Source organism: Phalacrocorax carbo, chromosome 11 (genome assembly GCF_963921805.1).
Source record: "Phalacrocorax carbo chromosome 11, bPhaCar2.1, whole genome shotgun sequence".
NCBI lineage: Eukaryota > Metazoa > Chordata > Aves > Suliformes > Phalacrocoracidae > Phalacrocorax > Phalacrocorax carbo.
In genome coordinates this window covers 21,685,932-21,707,960 of record NC_087523.1, presented here as the reverse complement: position 1 = coordinate 21,707,960, position 22,029 = coordinate 21,685,932, and the positions used below count along the sequence as shown (strand labels likewise).

The window sequence follows — 22,029 nt, the reverse complement described above, 5'->3', positions numbered from 1 at the left end:
GTTATCCCAGCAAGATACTAATATTAGCTTTGTGTTTGGTAAAAATTGCCATACTTAGAAGCGACCCAGTGGAGCCATATGTCTCAATGAAACTTAGAAAATTTACTTCCAATATTCTGCAATCAAATTTTTTTTTTCAAAAGCAGATTTTTTGCATGAAGTTAACATTTGCTCTTCTGAATTATTTCCACAAGGTTTGCACAAAATTTGAATTATATCCTCCATTAACCTGCAGAAAGATTTTGCGTATCTATTTCTTTCTAAAAATGAATAAACACTATTTTTGTTGGAGGCAAGGGCATTAGAGATCCTTTCACAGAATGAAGTAAAGATAAGAGCAACAACCGTTTCATTATCAAAAGACTGCAAGAAAACTCATTTGAGTGAAAGCATGGTTCAATATAAAAAGTTACACAGCTTCTTTCACATTAGGACACCAGAGGAGTCCCTGAAACAATAGAAATTCCACTGTCATCTCACAGAGAAATATGAAGAAAGGACTGGCGCCCCAGTCCCCCTTTCCAGAGCACAGCAAGAGTAGGTACCAGCACGCTGCTCAAGTTCAGAGTTGAAAAAGGCACAGAGCCTTGCAGAAATCCTGTTTGACAGATGAGCACCACGCAAGAGGAAGAGATCTGTAAGCAACCTTTAACTCACATTTCCCATGACGTATGATGTAAATTATTAATCGGTGACGGAAAAACCTGGACTAAACTACTGTGAACAATGGAAATAATTCTGGTCATTGTCATCATCTCCCCGACCACGCACACGTGTATCACTTGCACACACACTGCTAAAAAAAAATCCAAGCTATTAATTCTAATACTATATGCTCCTCATACAGGAAACGGACATCTTAAGATTGTAAAAGCCCTCAAATAATAAAAAGAAAAGAAAAATATTCCTTGTATGAAATCCAGATGAATAGTAACTACCACAGTACAATGAAGTCTCTGTTCTTACCTTTGCACTTGCTAGAAACCCCAGAGATATGGCTACTCTGGCTCGCAGGTCTGGTCTGTCTTTGGGCCACACATAAGACAACATTGCTCTGATGATCTTTTTGGCATCTATCTCTTTCAGCTATTGGAAAGAACAAACAAAAGCATCGCATTATAAAGAAACCCCAGGAAGCAAAATAACAGCGTGAGAATGAATTTTATACATTTGGATCACTTCCATATTTTACTTGATAGGGAACAGACACTTAATGTTTGAGACTGGACTGCATATTAAAATTTCAAAGGGTAAGTTTTTTAGGTTTATATCCACGACACACGATTAAAACAGATGAATTATTCTTATTTCACATGTCCTCAAGAGTGCAAGTATAGCTAGCCGTAAATGGAATACAGAGAAAGCCACAATTCACTGCAGTTGAAATACTTCGCAGAACAAATAAAATGACCATTCTTTTTCATCTTCTCAAGATTTCTGTACAAAATGCAAGGGCTTCTGTTTTCTTCTTTCGAAGCTATTTTAACATAGCATAGAAATAACAGGAGGGAAAATGAAAAAAAAAAATTAAAAAATTTTAAAAATTAACCAAGTTACAAAAGTGAAGGCAAGAAGAAAGTCTGAAAGGTCTACAATAAGTATAAGTAGTTTGGAGATCATTCAGTGAGTCATAATAGAACACAGTACTTAAAAAAGAAATCATCGGTATTACAGCAACTCAAATGAATCTCTGAAACCGAACACTTACACTGAAATGTAAACTAACCTGAACATAAACTTCAGCTAAGATGATTCGGTTGCATTACTACAAATTTAAGCATTTCCAACAATCACTTTCACAATTTTTTTGGCCTCTTACAGCCTTTGCAGAGAAGTGAGAAATACTCTTCTGCTCATGTCTTTTCGGGCATGTTTTCAGGAACCCAAAGGGTCATCCTTCAGTGGGTGCCCTATGAACCTGAGACTACCAGCAAAAAAACTATTCTAGTGGCCTTAACTCAGCTTCCAATGTCACCACTTTATTTAACAGAATGGCCCCTGAAGTTGGGTAATCAGGCTTCACGAGGCAGATGATGTACACGGCCACATGTTAGCTTAACTGATTGTATCAATTTTTAATGAATTCTTCAAATCGGTTCTCCTCTCCGAACCTCAAATTTTGCTCTGAACAAGACCACAGTTAACAAGTCTACTTGACAAATATTACGGGGTTTAGTTTGGGATTTTTTGTTTGGTTTGGTAGTTGATTTTTTCTTTTTTTTACAGAAATGTAAGTTATTTTACAGATGGACAGATGTCTGTATCACTTACACTTGACATGTATTCCACTAAACTGCCAAGCTAAATATATTATCTGAAGCCTAAACCCTGCTACCCAATTGAGAATAACAGCAGATGCAGTAATGTGCAGCACAAGTATCAACACCTTGTTTTTCTGTGTTGGCTACCCTGGGGTTAACTTGAAAGACATGAAGGTTATCTAAAGCTGAAGGGAGGGCAGCAAGTAGCAGCTAATCTCTCCATTTCAGGCAATATTTTGTAGTTGGGGAGGAAGGGACGGAAAGAAAAGTTAGCCCACACCTTTCAAAGATGACTTTTCATTACAGAAGTCAGTAGAAAAGGGAAGTTTTACAATATGTTTTAATGCTTCCCTCACTAGATTGTGTACTTCAAACGTTCCCTCCTCAACTCTGAGGATAAAACAAATTTGAATAGAAATTCTCTGTTAAGAACCAGCGTGAATGAGCAAGAGAAGAGAGTTCTGTTAACAGTTAAGATTGCTGAGGCAACCAGGGAAGCCAATCCTATAAATGTAAGCTTTTAAAAGCACCGGAAAAATCATCTCAGCATTTCTAGTCATAGCTTCAAAGAAAACCAAAGGGTAAGACATATTGCATTTTGTCAACAATTGCAAATATATTGGAGCATTACACAGTATAAGCACACTTCAAATGACTTTTAAAAAAACATATATATGGAAGATTTGTAAGGGAAGAGAAGGTGCAAAACTGTTTATGTTGTGTCCTATCCATTCAGGAGATGCAGGTATTTGCCACAGCATACACATGATTCCCTCCATCTGAGCCAAGGATATGCGTAAATAGCAGTTCAAACATTTGGAAGATATCTTTGATCACCACTTACAGGTTAAAAGGAAGTTAAAAAAAGGGTACCACATTAACACAAAAGATACTAGTGCAACCAGAGAGTTCTGATTATATGTTGCTATTGGCTAGTCAGACTTTGCACAGAAAAGCTATTAAAAGGAACAAGATACATTGGCCGCACACAAGGAATCTATTTCTGTTTCTTCATGGCTCTGAACAGTGGCAGAAGTAAATCCATTCACAAAAAAGTCATAAGGCAACCAGTCATTTGCCAAAGGCCTCGCAAAGGAACAAGAAGAAATATCAAAGGAGATGCAAAATGCACACATATTACATCAAAGTTTACCATGAAATAAATGTTACTGTTGTACAGAAACACGAGTTGAAAGTGGTTTAAACATGCAAGTGGCAACATTAAGAATTAACATGAGCAATCTGTTTAATGGTCTCAGGCCCTTTTTTGATTCTCTGTAGTATATAAAAAGGTTAAGAGATGCATTTATTTTACCTCCTTTTAAGTGGCAGTAGTGTTTTATATTTTCTTTCAAGGCCTATTTCTTCAGAAATGGAAGGAATGGAAGGAAAAGTATTATAAACCTAATATAGCAGGGAGCAAAGAAAAGCCTTTTCTTATTCTCGAATGCAGCATGTTTTTAAAACGCACTACCAAATACTGAAGACTACAAAGGAATAAGCATTGACCACCTTCTTGTCATTTCCCCCATCCCATCCAGGTTCCAGACCTTTCAAAACACCTAAAGAGGGGAAAAAAGAAAGTCATCATTCCTCTTCACAATCTCCAAGATTACTGAGTATTACAAAGTATTCACTGGGATGACCCTGTGACTTCACGGATAAAGCCTATGCCACGATGATGAGCTATCAAGAAGCATGATGGAAGAAAATGGTAGTTTGACTTGCATTTAAGCTGTTGTTGCTGATGAATAAAAAAAGACCCGGTTGTGCCTCCCTTCCTACTCACTCACAAAGCTGTATCATCCTCCTTAGTAGTAGCACAAGCTGTCTTACATCTGCATGAGGTTATTCTGCAAACCACCAACAGCTTGCTTCCTCCCCTGCTTTCTCTTCTCCTCTCTTTGCAGTGCTCAATTGTACAGTCCCAGCCCATTTCTCACACCACCTCTGGAGCTCATGAAACACCTTGATGAACTGATTCAGCTCATGAAACTGGCAGAAAACTCTTCAGTGTTTGTTGCAGGATTCCATCTCAGTGAAGAGAGCCAGATAAATTCAGTAGCATGAGAAAAAGCATGGCTGAGAACAGAATTTACTTTTTTTTTTTAACAGCAGGAGGCATTTAGATTGTTTCAGTCCACAATATGCAGCTTGCTGTGAGCCCATGATATGGAGCTTGCTGCTAGTTGTTTGGGAAGGGAGGGGGTGTTCCCACCATTTGACATGTTATTTTTCAGCTAGATCACTTCACACTAGCTCACCATCTGACCATACAGTGACTTACGTACCAAACAACAAGGTGAGGAAGGCAGTAAGATTCTTTTCTCAGTTGCCTTATCAGCTTAAATAAATGTTAAACGAGGGCATGAATTTTCCTTCCAAACTTTGGGAAAAAAGTACTCAGTCTTCTGTCTTTGAACTATCCATCCCTCCGCAGGAGGCAAGCAATGACTAGCAAGCTAAATAACAACTGAATGAAATGGTGGTAGGGGAAGGCTAATTACCAGGGCTCCTTCCTGACTATCAGTCTTTCCATAAGAAAGTAATAAATCTCAGCAACAAGTCGGGCAGCACAGTTCTTATTGCTGCCTGTTCTATGTACAAAAGACTAACACACACAAAAAAACCCACAAAGGTGGTAAAGAACAATACTGTTTTCAGCTTCAGTATTCAGCACATCAGCTGCTGCTGCAAGTAAAAATTATTTTGTAAAAAACCCAGATGTGTAAGCTTCTATCCCAGTCACTTGTGAGAGGAAGGTAACAGGCCCTTCATACTCTGTGTTTACCCTTAGTATTCAGTCCTGTATCCCCTGAAGCTGCTATAAAAGGGGCAATTTAAACTATCGGTCCCAAAGCCGTTTTCCAGAACAAACAGGCTGGTTTGTAAAACAACGATTGGTGAGAGGAAGGTATAAGAGAGCTGACATGTATATCACCTGCAGTTTTCCTAAAAGCATAATTCTAGGGGGAAAAAATTCTCATGGTAAATTGGGTGCCAGCACCTTTACATGCTGAATACAAGGGCACGTATACAAGTGCAGTTCTTGCACTTGTGTAACATCACATCTCCTTCCCTTCATTTTTGTTGAGAACCTCTTGGCTTTTGCAACCAATGTTACTCTTTGTTTCTTCCACTCTTCATGCATTTCACCTCACCTACAGTTAGGTCTTGCTGCTTTCTCCTGGACAATCCTTAACAGCTGTTATGTTTAGTTAGACAACAGCCTTAACTGATAATGTCCTATATTAATTACTTTTAGCTCTATTTATTGGAATAAAAAAGTCAGGGGATTGGCTTAGATGGGAATAGCTGCAGGTAATGAGTGAATGGAGAACACCACTGGGATATTTACACTGCCTAGCAGACTAGAAGAGTATCAGGTGGCATCAAAATTTCTGGCTAACATATTCCTAGTGAGTTTTAATGTTAAGGAACATCTACCGTTCCTTAACATTAATAGCGTTTTGGTAAACAGAACCTTCCATTTCCTCTCTGACCAGAGAAAACCCTAAAATTTAAAATTATCTAACGATGCCAAACTGTAGACCTTTGAAAAGTAGTAACTCCAAAGAAAATACATGATGATAAAACACATAATTCCTATAACGACCAAATATATTTGTCCTCGAAGTTGTCCAATGCACACAAAGGGGTTCAGTTGAAAAATGTCTGCATTGCCGGAAATAGCTTTTAAAAGAAAGAATAAACAGCCCCTTGTGGTTTTGAAGATAGGCCAGTTCTGAAGCTGAGTCTGTGAAATGGATTTGCAACTGGACCATATAGGGGTGAGTTTGTTCAATGTATATACAAAAAAATCTTCTCCATGGAGTTGTGAAAAATGAAGTTATTACAGCAACAGGAAACATTGAGCCAATCAACATACGCATGTGAACAGAAATTCTAGGAGGAAAAACCCCCAAGAACAAATAATTAAGCCCAACAGATGCATGATCACCACAGCGACAACACAGGGGTTAATACCCTCCTCCCATTTACAGGAGAAATACAAACCATGATAATTATATTCCATAACATATATAATTAGGGTAAACACAGAGAAGGATAGTCTGCTAGATTTAAGGTCTGTTTTGCCTAGGAAATCTTTGAAAGAGCCTACACCTGTTGCAAGGAGGGTCTTAAAATTAGACTAAAGTTAAGGTTACATGCAGAGCCAGTAGTACTACTGACAGAAGCCGTCCAGTTACTGTATCCCCCTGTGCCTTGGGCAGAAAAGATCACAGATATTTGCTAAAACAAGCTGGCTGTACTTTAGGTTATGAATTTCCCTCTTACTACCAAAGCATAAATTTTGGTAGCATCTCTCCTGACTTCTGCCTGTAGCACAAACAGGTTTGGATTCACTGAAAGGATAATTCTCAGATTCTCAGATCAAAATTTAAGCGGAAATCTTAGGTTTTACTCTTCAGTTTCTTGACAAATGAGGCTGTGGGAAATACATCATCAGAACAGTTAAGCATGAGCAAACCAGCCCTGAAAGACCTGGATTCTGCCCTGAAATTTCAGTTTGTCATCAGCGTGGACTTCACTAGTTTTAGGAAGATCCCACCCAAGTTTGAACAAGTCATAATCATCACACAAAATCGTTCTGCAATACACAAAATACCAGAAAAAAAGTTTGCACAGGAAGGGAGAAAATGGAAGTTACATAAACTCAAGAGCTAATAAAAGATACTGCTTCTCTTTACATACCTATCACAATTATTTCAACATGTGCTTCCTGAATATAAGTACAGTCAAAATGTGTCAGATGTATTAACATTAAATCTAAGTAAAAATACATGCTGTTTAATTACTTCCCCCCCCCTTGCTTTAAGTACAATTTTACCTGCTGGTGCGCTAACTTGTATCCACAAGCCAATTTCTACTACCCTGAATGTCAAGTCACAGGGAAATACCAGTCACAAAGAACAACAAACCACAGTAACTTACAATGGAACATACTTTCTGTGAAAAATAATCTAATATAATGCAGGCCAATTTCGAAGGAGTGTGTGACACTAAGACTAGTTTTAATAAAACAACCGAAGCACTTCAACAGTTATTACAAACATTTGGTGATTCAAGAGCTAGTAAGCCTACATCAACAATTAAACAGTATCTATTCTACTACAGTAGTCACATATCTACCAATACAGTTGTCACATGTTTTATTTAAAAAGCAGTACTAATTAAGCAGTTTTTTACCCCTTCCTTTGGATCTGTGTGAAGCCCTCCACCTGCATGACCATGCCAACACATTCTCTTTTCTGTCAGTCGCCACCTCGGGAGGATCTGTGTGAAAATGAAAAGTCAATTTGCAAGAACCTCAGGAAACATGCATGCAAAAGCCAAGAGAAAGAATACCACTCTGTTCCTCGCCCCCACCCCTCCCCATCCTCCAACTGCATCAGCTTGCTTTTATTAAAGATATTACCTCTCTCTAAAAGCCTTGCCTTGCTTAAGGAAACAATAGTAAGAAAGGGACTATAAATAGTAAAGAGCATGTTCCAAGCAGCCAGGAGGTAAAGATAACAGAGCCTTAAATATTTCAGTTAAAAGGACACCTAAAAACTGAAAAGTGAACTACAGAAATTAAAGTTTTGGAGGATAACTGTACTCAGGCACATTAATGAAGTGGAACACACTCAAGCAGTAATACTCTTTCCAAGTATGTGAAGAGTAACTTTACTTGAGGGCAAAATAAATAGATAAATCCGCTTCACACTTCTCTCTCCTATCAGGATGAGAACGGCCTCCCAGTGCCACGTGACAGGTACAAGTTAACCCGGTCCAGAGCACCTGCTGCAACCCATGTCCAGCACATACAGGGGCAGTCAGGGAAAGAACCTGCTTTTTAAAAACAAATGCTCGCTTCTCTTAGCATGTGGTCAAGATTCCCTGCTAAATAAATATAAAGAAAATTTCTGAATTTATTAATGCACATAGATGTACTAAAAAATAATAAATCACTATGACTGGGTATTTCTCCAAGTTCAATTTCAAAGTCCCTGCCACAAACAGTGGCACAAGAACTTTTCAAACAGAGTCTGCATTTTGTTTAAAGGATTTGCTACATGTTGACAATTTCGGTGTTCAAGTTAGGTAAAAGCTCTTTAGGAGTCTCATTTTATGTATATGGTTTGATAAGAGACCTCAGGGTTTCCCAAATCAAAATCTCACTTTCCATACTTTAAAGAAAAATGTTGTAAAAAACAATCTAAGCAGATTCCATGCCTTGAAGGCCCAATGACCCTCAAAAGTTTTTAGCTGCTTAAGTCACTTCTACATGTGTATTTTTATTATAATAAAATGAAAAGCAAGACAAATACATTCCTAGCTTCATTCAAGCAAAGTGTGTCACTTAGAAATGTGCCATAATTATTCCATGGACAGTAAAAAATTGCATCTTCCATATGTTTACATTAGTGTTGAGGCAAGCAGACCTCATAGGAATAAGACCCTGACACATCCTGGCACTCAGGATGATGAGAATTCATTTCTACGGTTTCTTGATATTCCACAAACTAAGCAGAATTTTGAAGGAATAAAGCTTTCTGTGCACTGGTGTTTTCTATTCCTGACAACATGAATCTAAGTATCAACACACAAAACATACAGTTTTAAGAACTCTTCTTTGTAAGTTACTGTATTGTCATTAGTTTCTAGAGATTCAAAAAGACCTCGAGGAGAGTGCAACAGTCTGAAGCTTCCAAGCAAAGTTATCTCCTTTTCTAGGGGCAGAAATATAACTTGCCATTTAACTTGCTGCGCTTCAGAACTATAAATAGTGAAATTTAAAAAAAAATAAAACCAGCAGAATAAACTGAAAGATGCCTGAGTTTCCTCTGACCTGCAAGTAGGAAGAAAAACAATTTATACCTCTGAAGCCTCTAGTAACGGCCTTGAATAATCTCCCCCCAGACTGTGCCATGATTTTTGCTTGCAGATTGGTGGAAACTACAGAACAAAAAGAAGGAAAAAAAAAAGTGAAAATGGACTCATGCAGAACATGCACTTCACATTCAGAGAAGATTCATCTAGTTTATGTAAACAAGCATAACATGAAAACAAGGCAGATGGCTTTGTTTTTTAACAACTGACCACAGAAAAAGAAAACTGGTGGGGAGCAGCTGTAAAATAAATTACATTCAACCATTAAAAATGCTAAGTGACAAGGAACATTTCTCTTCCCTGAATCCCCACTCCCATCAGACTTCATTTCTTTTGTACCATGAAAGCCCAAAGTTTTCCCTTTCCTCTCATTTTAATTTTCTCCCAGGTTGTCTTCTCACTTCTTTCAAAAATTCTTTTGTTCCATTTTTCATTATGAATTGTTATTCTTATGCTTATAGGTTCTGCCATTTCCAATTCCTCTCAGCTCGGTTCATGCCGTGCTTGTCTCACAGACCACAACGCTAATCAAAGCTGCAGCTCCTGACTGGGAAGCACTGGGATTATCAGGAATTAGAGCATGGCTGACTACAAGTTTTAGGTAGGTAGGACACAAAATACCCAATATTCATGCATCTGTTGATCTGTCTTTAATAGGTAGGCTGCTAGGCACCAACTGCAGCATGTTTTACATGTTACACTTCAAGCAATTCATTTTCCGTAAGAGTTTCAAAGGGCCATTTATTTTCCTTAGATGGACTAGCTGGCAGTGCTTTCCCGGTGGCAAAACAGAGACCTCTCTTTTGGTTAGCAACGATGGTGCCACATCATCTTTGACACATTCAATATTAAATCTTTTACTGCTCTGTTGCAATATTAACCACACACCTCATGCTATATAAAAATCACTACCAGAGAGCAAAATAGCGAAAGAACTGCTCAGCAGCCCAAGGCAAAGGACAGATGTCAAAAAGGAAAAAAAAAAATAGAACTTGATCATAAAAAAGGGTATTTTTAACCTTGACAAACTGCAGCAGCATCATCTATTTTATACCTTGCCTTAAACATTCCTTTGCTCTTCTCCTGGGACACACACCGTAAGTTATAATTCAGTCAGTCGTTTTTAAGAAAATGAAGATCATTCCCCCACAAGTCACCACATGGGACCTCCTTATTTCAAGCATTTCCATTATATGACATTACATACAGAGAAAAAGCAAACATTAGAATTATACATTTTGCACTTAGAGCTAGCTGGCCTGGGTGAACTGCCCCGATGCTTCCAAGGCTTGGGTTAAATGAAGGAGCCGCATTTATAAGGCACTTCGTTGTAGATATAACTTTACAGTTTCACGCCAGCACAGAGGATTCCATCGAAACGAATACACTCTCCATATGAGCAGTTTCATAAACAGAAAATATCATGGAAAAAAAACTTCAAGATGCCTCAAAATATCCCAAGTTACTGCAAATTAATGTAACCATTACAAAAGCATGGTTATTTTGGAGTAAAGCTCCCACCAACACGCAAGACCCGTCAGCACTCCTAGCAGGAACCACTGTCGTGGCATCTGGGTAGCACCCAGAACCCAACACCAAATTAAGCTGTACAACCAATACAGGAGGCAGCAGCGTTCTCTAATTCAGCAAAGGTTGTTACATCAATGCAACTACACACCTGCTTCACCAGTCAGAGGCGAGTCAGAAGCATGGATTAAATGATGACAAGTTAGAATTTATAGCGGAGACATGATCCAGGATGAGAGGCTTAATACCAACAAGTCCTACACTCACACCAAAGAGACTGAGCTCCTGTCTCCTACAGCCTAGAGCACAGTCAGTATACTGAAATCCACCAGCATTTATACTTCTTTAAACACACAATGCTGATAAAAGACTGTTAAGACACCACCCCAAAGAGAAGTTTAGGGGTTGATGAACCACTGCTCACAACTATGCTTTGGCTTCTGTTAAGACAACACAGCTGGAACTTCTCCTGAGCAGTACCATTCTCTCCTGCTTGGCCTTGCAAGAGAGTAATCTTGGGTACTCTAAGAATTTAAATTCAGGTATTTAACTTTTGTTGTTGTTGTTGTTTTAGATTCCTAGTACATGGGAGTAGACAATTGATGCTCCAACAGCTATTGCAAAGAAGCTAATTACTGTTCTTCTAGAGTGTAGTCATAGGACATCATAAAAATATTTTACCAATAGTTCACATCCTTTGACCCCAAAGTTCTCTTCTGACTGACCTATGAGACAAACAACATCACAGGAACAACTTCTACTGAAACACCAGCAGATCTGGTCTCAGTTACTGCATTAAATAGCCTACCTACTTAACTGAAGCTATAAACTGTCATGGGGTTGAGAGAGGAATACAGCAAAAAGATGAAAAGATTTGCACAAGGTACACTGGAAAACTGAAGTTGTTCTTTCAGTTTTGAGCCTGGAGGACTGGAGATTACAATCCTCCCCCAAGCTCCTGCTAAAAACCAAGTCTCAGCAAAGAAACAAAGAATTAAACAAGGTGAACAATTTACTTCACTGATAAGTCCTCTGGCCATCAGAGCATTATCAGCAAACTGCCCAAATGAGTGGGACTGAAGCTCACCCCGTCCCTCTCCGCACATCCTGCAGGCAGACTTGGCACTCCACTTTCCCTCGCTACAGCTCTTCCCCAAGAGATTTAAGACTGCAAAGGAAAGGCAAACTTGAACCTTACTGCAACACATCAAAGTAGCAGGTTATTGCTTTAAAGGAGGAAGAACAAGTCCTGCTTATCTCTGATTTTAAGAAATTATGCAGGGAACTTTAATTCTGGCATTTCCTAACTTTTGAATGCCTGACTCTACACCATTATGTTCTTTTAATGTATTTTTGGATATGATTCTCTATACTCTAAAGGATGAAACAGATGTCTGGTACTGATTGCACATAAAAGTCATATTGCTCAAGTGTCATGACTGTTGGTAGTAGTTTAAATACTATAAATGCAAACAAACAACACGGATTAAACACATTTGCACAAGGTCAAATCCACACTTAGAAGCTTCTCTCTGGAGCATGTTCCGTACTGTTCCAGACGTACTGCACTAACCTAGTGGGGATGGGTTTTTTTAAACTAACTGTAACAGAAAAGATAACTGAAGGTAGGATTCAAGCCCCTGTGCAGGACTCAGTCCCACTGTTAATTTTGCTGAGTTTGCAACACAAGAAAAGAAAAGATGAATAGGAAAGAGCAGGGGAAGATGAGAGGAAAGGTGAAAATATTCTGCTATAAATATAGACTGAACTGTCACCAATACAAACAATATAAACTTAACCGGAGTTACGTTTAACAAAGGCCAACACGCAATTGCTCTGTACACATACCCAGAGCAAACGAAACCAAGAAGGTTAACAAAAAGATACCTTAAGGAGTTTCCCCCGTAACATCTTACTAACAGACCTTCACATTTGTCTGGTTTTGCTAAAACGCGTCTCAATGGCAGAATGGAAAACCCACCCAGCATCACGGCAGGCACCCCAACGTACACCGCAGCACCCCCTACCACAGGGCGCGTTGCTTACCCTGTGCCCTCCCCTGTATTCCCCAAACGACTTTCAGATCAAGTGCCTGTGTTTCTGTCTGCCCTACTTCATTATATATCCTTCCTCACAACCATTTTCAGTATTATTAGATGTTCATTTTTATAGACAGACATATGGGATTGCTGACCTGCTCAGCAGCAATACTCCCTCTATAAAGGGATTTTGAAAATTCAAGGAATTTCAGATACTGTTACAAAAGCATATACTACACCATCAAAGGCTAGAGAAGAGAATTTAGCAACACACATGGACATGTGAAATGAGTTCTAGACAATAAATATCAGTATCATTTTACAGACCAGGCTTCAGGTTAAAAAAAAAGTTAAAATATAAATAAATTTAACAAAAATACCTGAAACTTCTCTTATAACCATTTCCAGAGCAAGGGATATTATTAAATTATGCAGAAGAACACGCTCTTTATCACATGTCATGTGGCAGCTGGAAGGGCAAGATAATACAAAGAAAAAAAACCCCATCTCTTCTATTTTTTACCATTACACTTAGAATAATTTACAAAGCCCTGCTTTCTACAACTGCCAAAGTACTCCCTGAAAGAAACCCCTCGGTGTAATTCTTGTCAGATACCTAGTAAAATAATTATCCTTAGTTAAAGGCTGTTGGACCTTTTCGGTCAAATGCTACTTTCCTTCCATTTAAGTTCTAGACTGAATAGAATTTGCCCTTGCTTTCATTTTGGAAGTGGGCAAACTGTTCTACAAAACACCCCTAAGCTTCCTAGAAAAAAAAACACAGTCTTTGTTTGGTCACTTTTTAAAGTTCACCAACAGCCCACATCCAACACACCCATTCTCTCTATTGCTACTCAGCAGACCCTAAATTCAAAACGCAAGTTTTGCCACAACGAACCAACTGCAGGAGGGTGAACTGCAGGAGCCACGTTGAGGGAAATACAAACTGATCTCAATAGCAAGAAATGGAGTCCAATCACAATTCTACAATATTTTTGACACCTGTTTTTCCCCTCCATAAATTTAGCTTTTTTCCTCCCCAGGATTCAAGCATTACACATCTTATTACTCAGAAAAACAAGACTCTCGTCACAATGACTGAAAAATGTGTGAGGGAAGAAAGACATGGATCTGTAAGGCAACAGCACCCAAACAACTCCACTATATCTGAATTTCATTGTACTTAGTGCCATAGAAAAATATGTATATTGCATTATAATACAATTAAGCTTACAATTGATTGTAAGCATAAAAAAAAGCTTACAACAGACAGGAAACCATAAAGATGGGGGGGGTCAAGTACTGCACAGATGCAAAGTAGAGTAGAAGGATGACAAGCGTTTGAAATCATCTCTTTCAAAAAGAATGGTTAGCAAATTTGCCTTTATGGTCATATTTCACCAGAGCTTTTTCCTTCCTCTAATCCCATTTTTTCCTCAAGAGTTAAGCTATGGCTATACTGTTTACCGGTTTGAGCTGTAAAAGGCACAACTCCTAACTGACACAGCTATGCTGTCACAAACCCCTGCTATTTGTATAGTTATATCAATAAAAGCAGAACTGCGGTGGTACAGTCGATTTTACTCACAAAAGTGACTTTACTCCAGCAGTGAGATGCACCGTGCTGCTGGTATGACCGCATCTCATTCGGTGGTGTCTCCAGGAAGGCCCGTGCTATTTAGGAACACTTTGGGGAAGACATGCTGTTAAAACCAACTATCTGGATTTCACAAGTGGTTGGGTCCTGCTGGTCTCCCACCCTATGTGAGATTAAGAGGCTGGATCATGGGCATTTACTTCACATTTACTGCCCTTGGTTATATTCAACAAGCTAGTGCAAGAGCTAACCCATACGTGATACCTAGAATATAGCAATAAAGGTAAGATAAGAGCTTTCCCACACACTAAAATATATATACTTAGACATGTCATCACACAGTAGCCTGGAAGCTTTCACAAGAACACATGCTATAAAACACTGCTTTCATTAACCCTTATTCCCAGATGACTGCGAAGCATGCATCTTAGGACCACAGAAAACAAGTCTAAGTTGTCTTAAACACAAAACCCGGTGCGTTTCTTCCATTTTTTAATATATAGAAAAGCTTTCAGAATAAGCCCATTAAAAATATTTGCAGTCCTCATTCGTGTATAAACAGCAAAATACATAAATGACGAACTAAAATAAGATGCATGTACTTGCTCCCAGAAGTTTTTAATTACCTAACTTATAAAAATCAACAGCTGATCACTCTGAAATACGACCTGCTGAAGTGCCTAGCCAACTTCTGACAGTCACTTCTGTTGGTGCAGGCACAACATTTCTCAAACTAGCTGAAAAATGAGAAGAAAAAGAAAAAGGAAATGGAAATTGAAATCACCAGACAATGCATTTTCCTGTGTCAGCAGATTTAATGAAATGTTAAAAAAATCGTGTCAGCTAGTCCCAAAATTTTGAAGGACATTAAACCCAAAAACTCCAGAAAACTAAGTCTGAGATTCTTGCTAGATAATAAAAAAATTTCCATGACGCTTACATAAAACATGTCACCTATTTGTCATAATGTGGCACAAAGTTTTTAATTTAACAAAATGTTAAGATCTTGCTCATGCATTTAATGAATTCTAATTTTCATCCAAACGGAGCTTGATGCGGAAGTAAAAACTAGTCACCAGTAAAAAAACCTGTAACAGTACAGTTATTGTAACTGTAAAAAAAAGAAATGCATAATTGACCACTTTCTAACACAGAAACACCTAGAAACTAAAAGGCCGAAGAGACGAACATATAAATATACACTACAGACATCGCCTTAGCTAGTTCAGAAAACCTAGTGCAAATCAACACTTAGCAATGTGTGGCAATTAAAACTTATCAGCAAGGACTGGCATTTCTCAAAAACACTCAAAAAGGAAAAGGGGATTAAAATTAATATTTCTATACGTCACCACAATAATGTTGTTGTTTATTTACTAACATCTGAAATAAGTTTCCAGGAACACTGGACAGTAATGAGTACCCAGATATATTTTAACATATCCAAATATATTTGGTCTGCATCAACTTCAATTCTCAGCTTCTTGTCTTGCACAAGTTTCAAAACTAAACTGCAAAACTAACATCCCAAATATACTACTTCAGTCCTGCTCATCTCATCTACTGAGTAAACTGAACTTGACTGTAGCCCGTGACAGAATTCTGCCTGTCAGGGGCAACCAGTGAAGGCACGCGACGCTGAAAAACTAGCCATAAACAGCGGTACTCCGGGGAGAGGGGAAAAAAGGTTATTATCGAACAGAAATAATAGCTATCCGAGAGTCTACGGGAAGTTCATTCACTCAATCTTCGCGATACACTTCCTTCGCTCGCTTTGAAAAACGCATATGAATTATTGAGATGCGTACCCAATTCTTTACTTGCAACAAAAAACTAATTCACTGGAACTTGTTACAGCCTTCCATTGCTGATAGAAAGAATTCTCATTTCCTTTCCCTACACAACAGCAAAACTAGCTGTCAGCACAAGTTATTCTCTACACAAATGTTTAGCACCTGTTCAGGGCATGAGTTTTTTAATGCTTGTCCACAAAATGATGATCGAACGCACTGTAAAAAGACAGAACGGTCACCTGAACGCGGCCACAGCGGGGGGAGAGGTTCAGCCCCAACTTGCCCGGGCCCAAACTTGCCCCGGACTTTACAAGCCCCGACCGAACCCCGCAGCGGGCGCGATGCAAGGCGGGCACCGCGGGGGCCATGTGGCCCCCCCAGCCCCTCTGCAAGGGGCTCCCCCGCCGGGGCGGCTCCGGGGAGCGCGGTGGCCCCCCCCCGGTCCCCCCAGCGCTGACAACCGGGCGAGGCGAGGAGGAAACGGGCCCTCCTCGCACCGCTGCCTGGGGCAGCCCGCCGCCGCCCCTCCTCAGCCCCTCACCGCCCGCCCTCAGCCAGCACCGGCGCCCCCACGCACCTGGCCGCTCCCCGGGGCGGAGCGGGCCCGCTGCCCGCTGCTCCCCGCAAGCCAGCCCTGAGCGCAGGCGGCGGCCGGAGGCCGGAGCAGAGCGAGGGCAAGCAGCCGGCGCCTGCGGGAGGCGGCTGCCGCCAGGCTCCGCGGAGCCCCCAGCGGCGCCATCTTGCGAGGGCAGGAGAGAGGAGGATTGTGGGACGCCGGCGGACCCGCTGGGAGGAGCGGCGGGGCGGGCTCCGGCCCGGCCCGACCGCCCAGTCGTGAGGAGCGGGAGAAGGAGCACCTCACCCCGGCTGCCGCCCGGGCGAGCCCTCGCCCCGCAGCCGCCTCGAGGCGGGCTGCCCGGCGCCGGGGCCGTTCGGCCTGCCCGGTGGGCATCGGCGAGGCGGGAGCGCCCCGAGGGGGGCCTCAAGCCCACCCCACGTAACCCTGAGCATCGCTCGTATCCGTCACCAGCTGCATTAATACAGCCGTACTTCATAAAGCCTCCCTTGTTCAGTAGGGCGCTGCTTCCAAATGGCTGGTTAGCGCTCTGGCGCTTTCCCCACGCAGCCGGACACCAACGTTGCTGTGGGATGAGGAGAGGGGCCCGAGCTGGGTCCCTCGTGGCAGGTTTCAGGGACCCCCACAAAGCGGCCGCCCCGGCGGTTTCCTCGGTTGGGCGCAGACAGGCCTCGGCCTGCAGAGCCCCATGAGGGGAAGGTGTGCTCTGGGCGGCACACGGCATGGCACGTCTCCGCACACACCTAGTTCTGTATTCTGCGCCCTTCCTGGGGTTAGGCTCCCTCGGAGAGCTCCTTCGGCTAACGCCGGCTACGGCAGCTCACCCGTAGCTCCTTTGAGACCACAATAATGCGGCAACAGTATGGTTCCTAATTAAACACCAATTTCGGAAGACAGAGATACACCATGGATTACATTCACAATGGCCTGTACACTCTCATCTGATTGGCATGCAGAGCTGTGAGGAAGCTGTAACTCTGTGTGGCATTTTTAATCACGTAAAGATTTCTTCAAAGCTACCAGAGCTTGACTACTGATGCTCTTGCCTTGAGGGAGAGTTGTAAGCTCATTTGCGGGAGAGAAAGACAGACAGAAAGGAAGAGGACAATTGGATAAAAGCTGACTTTTAATGAGGCAGGCTTTCGCTAGCCTGCGCTTTGATACGCAACTTTGCTCCTGACCGGGATTCACTTTAAATGACAGAGGTGACATTTCTCGGTCACTAATCTAATTCTTCATCATAATTGCATTTGGCAGAGCTTGGTCTGAACAGTGCCGCCCAGTGGCATCATTCAGAAAGATAAACGGGAATTCTAGGCTTATGGCTTCCGTACATCCGCTTCCTTCCGTATGCCCTTCTCAACACGGAAGTTTGACCAGGCAAAATGGGACACTTGTGACCCTTTGTCTGGGATAGCCTGGACAGACAGGCTGGCCAACACTGCAGCATCTTTCAAGTGATTTCAAATGTTTCTGTGATGTTTCTGCATGTATTGCCTTCATACGTACAGCGTCTGTAGCTCAGCCCAGCAGCACAGGCGCTCGGTCGTGCGATACATGGCCAGTGCTTCCCACCTACCAAGCTCTTGGGACATGCGCTACAGGGACATCCTGCATGTGGATAAAAGAACCCTGAATTGTGTTACTGCAGGGTTTGACGCTGTTCTGATGCCTCTCTCGCTAATGGAGATTGACGAAATCACTCAACAAACATGTATTGTTAAACCTCACACCACCACTCTGAGGCAACTGCGTTATTACAGCCTTGTCTTCCTTACATACAGAGAGAACAGCAGGGTCCAGGTGCCTGTGCACTGTGTCAGCTGTAGAACCTCTTATGTACTTGCAGTAAGATGAAAACATGCATTTGAGCATTCAATTAATATTCTTTATTCCGGACTAGCACTCTTTTTTTGTTTAATACAGTTCTAAAGTTCTGAAGCAAGCTCCAACTGCATAAGAAATAAATATATACCTCCCATGAAATATGATGGGGAACGTTTAGTGTTGAAATATTGCAAAATAAAAAATGAAGACACCCCTGACACAGCGGGTGTTGGCCTGAAGACTAATTTCCTCATGTTTTCTCCACACTTCGATGGCATCATCTGGCTAATAAAAGATACTGGAAGTGGGTACTTAGATGTTTTTTTCCTGTCAGAACCATACCTCAGGGTGTAGTGCAGAAGCACAGAAATTCCAGTGTGTAGGGATTACACACCCCATAAAAACAATGCATTTCAGAAGCAATAAACTGGAATTAATGAATTCTATTTATTTAAAAAGAAATGAAAGGGGGAAAATGTGTTCAGAACAGACAAAAACCCCGACATTTGCATATTGATGTCAACTGTGAAATACAGGGCAGAATGAAAGAACAAACTGCAGTAAAAGACGAGGCTTTATAAAAAGCTATAAAAATTGGCACAAAGGATTCCCACAGGTAGATTAATGCAGGCCTTCTCCAGCACCAGTTTTTATCAGAGAAGCCTCCAAGACAAGGCTGATATTGTTCCTCATACACCCATTCTCATCCTGAATATGTCTGATTTGGACTGCGTCTAATCCTCATCAAGAAATAGTAACAAGCCACATGCTTATTTACAGGCGGGTAAGAAGCAGAGCTGGCAACTCGCATGCTCACACAAAACCGGCCTCATGTGCGAAGAGCGTGTCCAAGGGAGGGAGCGTTGCTGACAGGGAACAGGTAAGGTGCTGACAGGTCTGTGAATGCTTTCTGTGCAAGGACCAGAACTATGAAGAAATCCCATTCATTGCTTGGCCAGAAGGTGGTTCCAAATCCCTCCACCCAAGGGAAATGGCATTTCTAAAGATGGGGCCGGGCTACACTAAACCCTTCAAGGGGAACGTTGAAGCGAGTTATGAACCCAAAGCTACGACTCCCAGGCAATTCTTGGAAGAGAAAGGGCTGACCAGGAGGTTGAGGACAGCTTGCAGAGACGTGTGCTCACTCCGCATGCCCTGTGAGGAGAGCTCCGCCCCAGGCACGAGCTTCACTTCTCCATCTCGGCCACAGGACTGCGACACCGTCTGTCAGCTGGATACCTGGAGGAAGGGGAGCAAAACCTCAGAGCTGCCCCAAAGCACAGCTAGATATAAGCATGGCCTTAACGTAATGCTTCCTGCCTGCCTCCCGGAACAGCAACTGCGCTGCTGGCCCATGGACTTCCATCTGGAGGTCCTTCCTCCATTTTTACCCTCTCTCTCTCGGGCATTGGGAGCGGTTCCAGGCTGTTTGGTGAACGCTGCAACAATTCCCAGGTATGGGCACGGTACGATGCTCCCCAAGACCCATTTACTGCTCTGTTTTACAGTGCCTGCTGTGGCTTCCCCTTTTTACAAGCAGCTAAAAACAACTATGGGCTTCTCCCTACTAAGCTTCACTACCCAGTTTTGGAGCTGGCGGTAGGTGTTGCTGTGGAAGAGATGTCTTTCTGTGGCTGAATTAGGCGGAAGCTTGGTAGCACTCAGCAAGGCAGCGGAGGCGGTGCCCGCACGCGGAGGGATCACAGCGCGTTTGTCGTGACTGAGAACTACTGAAACCACAGAGGGTGTCACTCCTCACTGACAACTAGCCTGTTTTAGTTCTCGTACGGAAGGAATTATTGCACTAATAATGAACAGACTTTGTCTGCTCTACGCGCTTTGTCTTTCTGTGCTCTACTAAGAAATGACTTCCAGAGCCGAAGGACAACACTGAGGAAAACGTTTAGGAGCTTTTTTGTTGCTGTATTTTCCTGTAGCATCCATGGATTTGTCTTCCCATCTCTTCTCACTGTCCCCACCTCGGCCTCATCTTGTTTCCCTTCTCTTTAAAATACCTTCTCGCCCTCAGGGGACTAGAAGCATCAACTTCAAATACAAAGCTGACAGTTAAATTCTGATATAGTGATGTTTACTGCTGGCCATGCAGTGTCAGCTAATTAACAGTTTGACTTGTAGAAGTTTTAGAGCTTGGTTAAAAATAAGCATTCAGAGAGCAGTTACTAGGATACAGCACAACTCGCATGGGTTTGAAATGTGACTCCTGACAGCAAGCAAACCTAAAGACAAAAAATAAGTTTTAAAAAAAACAAAATTCAACTGACCTGGCCCTATGAATGTCAGGAAGACGGAAATTAATAAATCAGCTTATCAATGCCGTAAGCCAGTCATTTGATCAATAATACTATGTCTAGTGAACAACTGCTGCCGTTCCCGTAATATCAAGAGAGCTAGGTGTGATTTGGCTTCTAGAGCGGTCACGCTGATTCAGTCCGGCTTCCCAATTAAATAACCTCTCTTTTCCAGTAACGCACGGCCTGATCCTTCACAGTTCCTCTAGCACAGCCCCTGCATCCGAACAAAGCCTCCCCTTTTCCCTCTGGTCTTCGTTAGGCAGGGCTGGCACAGTGCTGGGATGCGAGGGGAAGCTGCCTCTGACGGCTGTGATGGAGGAGGCACAGGCGATGCTGGCTTAGGGCAGGCAGCAAGGGGACAAGCATCAAAAACTCAGCTGAGAGGAGCTGCTTGGAGGGGAAAACCTTAGAGGTGAACCCAGATGTGTCTTTTATTCCTTACCTACCTCAACTCATGTCATGCAGATATCAGTGCTGAGCCTCTCACTGAACTCAGTGAAAATAGCACTGGTCTTTACACAGCGCAGGCCTTGCTGCTCCTTTGCATTCTGGTAGCAGCTCACGGCCCTGCCAGGGATGGAACGGCGAGTGTGCCAGGTGTTGTAAGAAACTATCCTTACTCCTGGTCTTTAACAAGTTCACACATACTCAGCGGTAAAACAGCAGAAAAGACTCCCCATCTGCGCACGCCAGCGGGGAGGTTGCTGCGCCGCGGCGGGGCGATACCAGCAGATCCTGCCACCGCTGAGCTTTATGGCACGGGGCTGGGACTCGGCGCTCCGGGTCAGACACCTGTGGTTTCAGAGGGGTCCCAGTCCTCCCAAGCTACTCTTGCCCATGTCCTTGCTCTGCACAGTCTCTCTTTTGTAGTTCACAGCTTTCCAACAGAGATACTCTCTACTTAGGTAATAAAGCACAGAATGCTCAAAATAACCCCAAAACATCCTGCAAAATGCTTCTCACTCAGGCTCCCCTTTCCTTTGGAGGTATCTCTGTTTTCCCTGTCTCGATGTTTCACTTGAGACTTGATCAGCAAGTTCTCTCAACTTGGACCGCAAACACCGTCAACCCAGAGCACAGGAGAATCTGTCCTTTATTCGGTTCTGTCTCTAGAACAGCCGCTATGCACAGACCGATTCCCCCCTCCTCCTTCTCCCTCTGTCAAAGAAAATAAAAGTTACATAAATTTCGCCAATATA

The 22,029-nt window shown here is 42.1% G+C and overlaps 1 protein-coding gene and 1 long non-coding RNA gene across 3 annotated transcripts in view; both read right to left on the bottom strand.

Annotated features, from left to right (window-relative positions):
* ABCB7 (ATP binding cassette subfamily B member 7) overlaps nucleotides 1–16,878 on the bottom strand; it is a 41,190-nt gene extending 24,312 nt beyond the window's left edge. Inside the window, exons 1-4 of one of the 2 annotated variants that reach the window (XM_064463405.1) lie at nucleotides 16,692–16,878; nucleotides 9,147–9,224; nucleotides 7,473–7,559; nucleotides 967–1,086 (exon numbers count right to left, since the gene is read on the bottom strand). In XM_064463405.1, coding sequence (XP_064319475.1) covers nucleotides 967–1,086; nucleotides 7,473–7,559; nucleotides 9,147–9,224; nucleotides 16,692–16,853 — 447 coding nt within the window. In that variant the 5' untranslated portion in view covers nucleotides 16,854–16,878. Of the gene's footprint in view, nucleotides 1–966; nucleotides 1,087–7,472; nucleotides 7,560–9,146; nucleotides 9,225–14,312; nucleotides 14,382–16,691 lie in introns of those variants that run through there. The other variant, XM_064463406.1, reaches the window with a different exon arrangement.
* Nucleotides 16,879–18,946: 2,068 nt separating this feature from the next.
* LOC135315386 (uncharacterized) lies at nucleotides 18,947–21,399 on the bottom strand. Its single transcript, XR_010374849.1, has 2 exons — nucleotides 21,277–21,399; nucleotides 18,947–19,757 (listed from the first exon to the last, which is right to left on the bottom strand). It is a non-coding gene; the product is annotated as an uncharacterized LOC135315386 (long non-coding RNA).
* Between the last annotated feature and the right edge of the window lie 630 nt (nucleotides 21,400–22,029).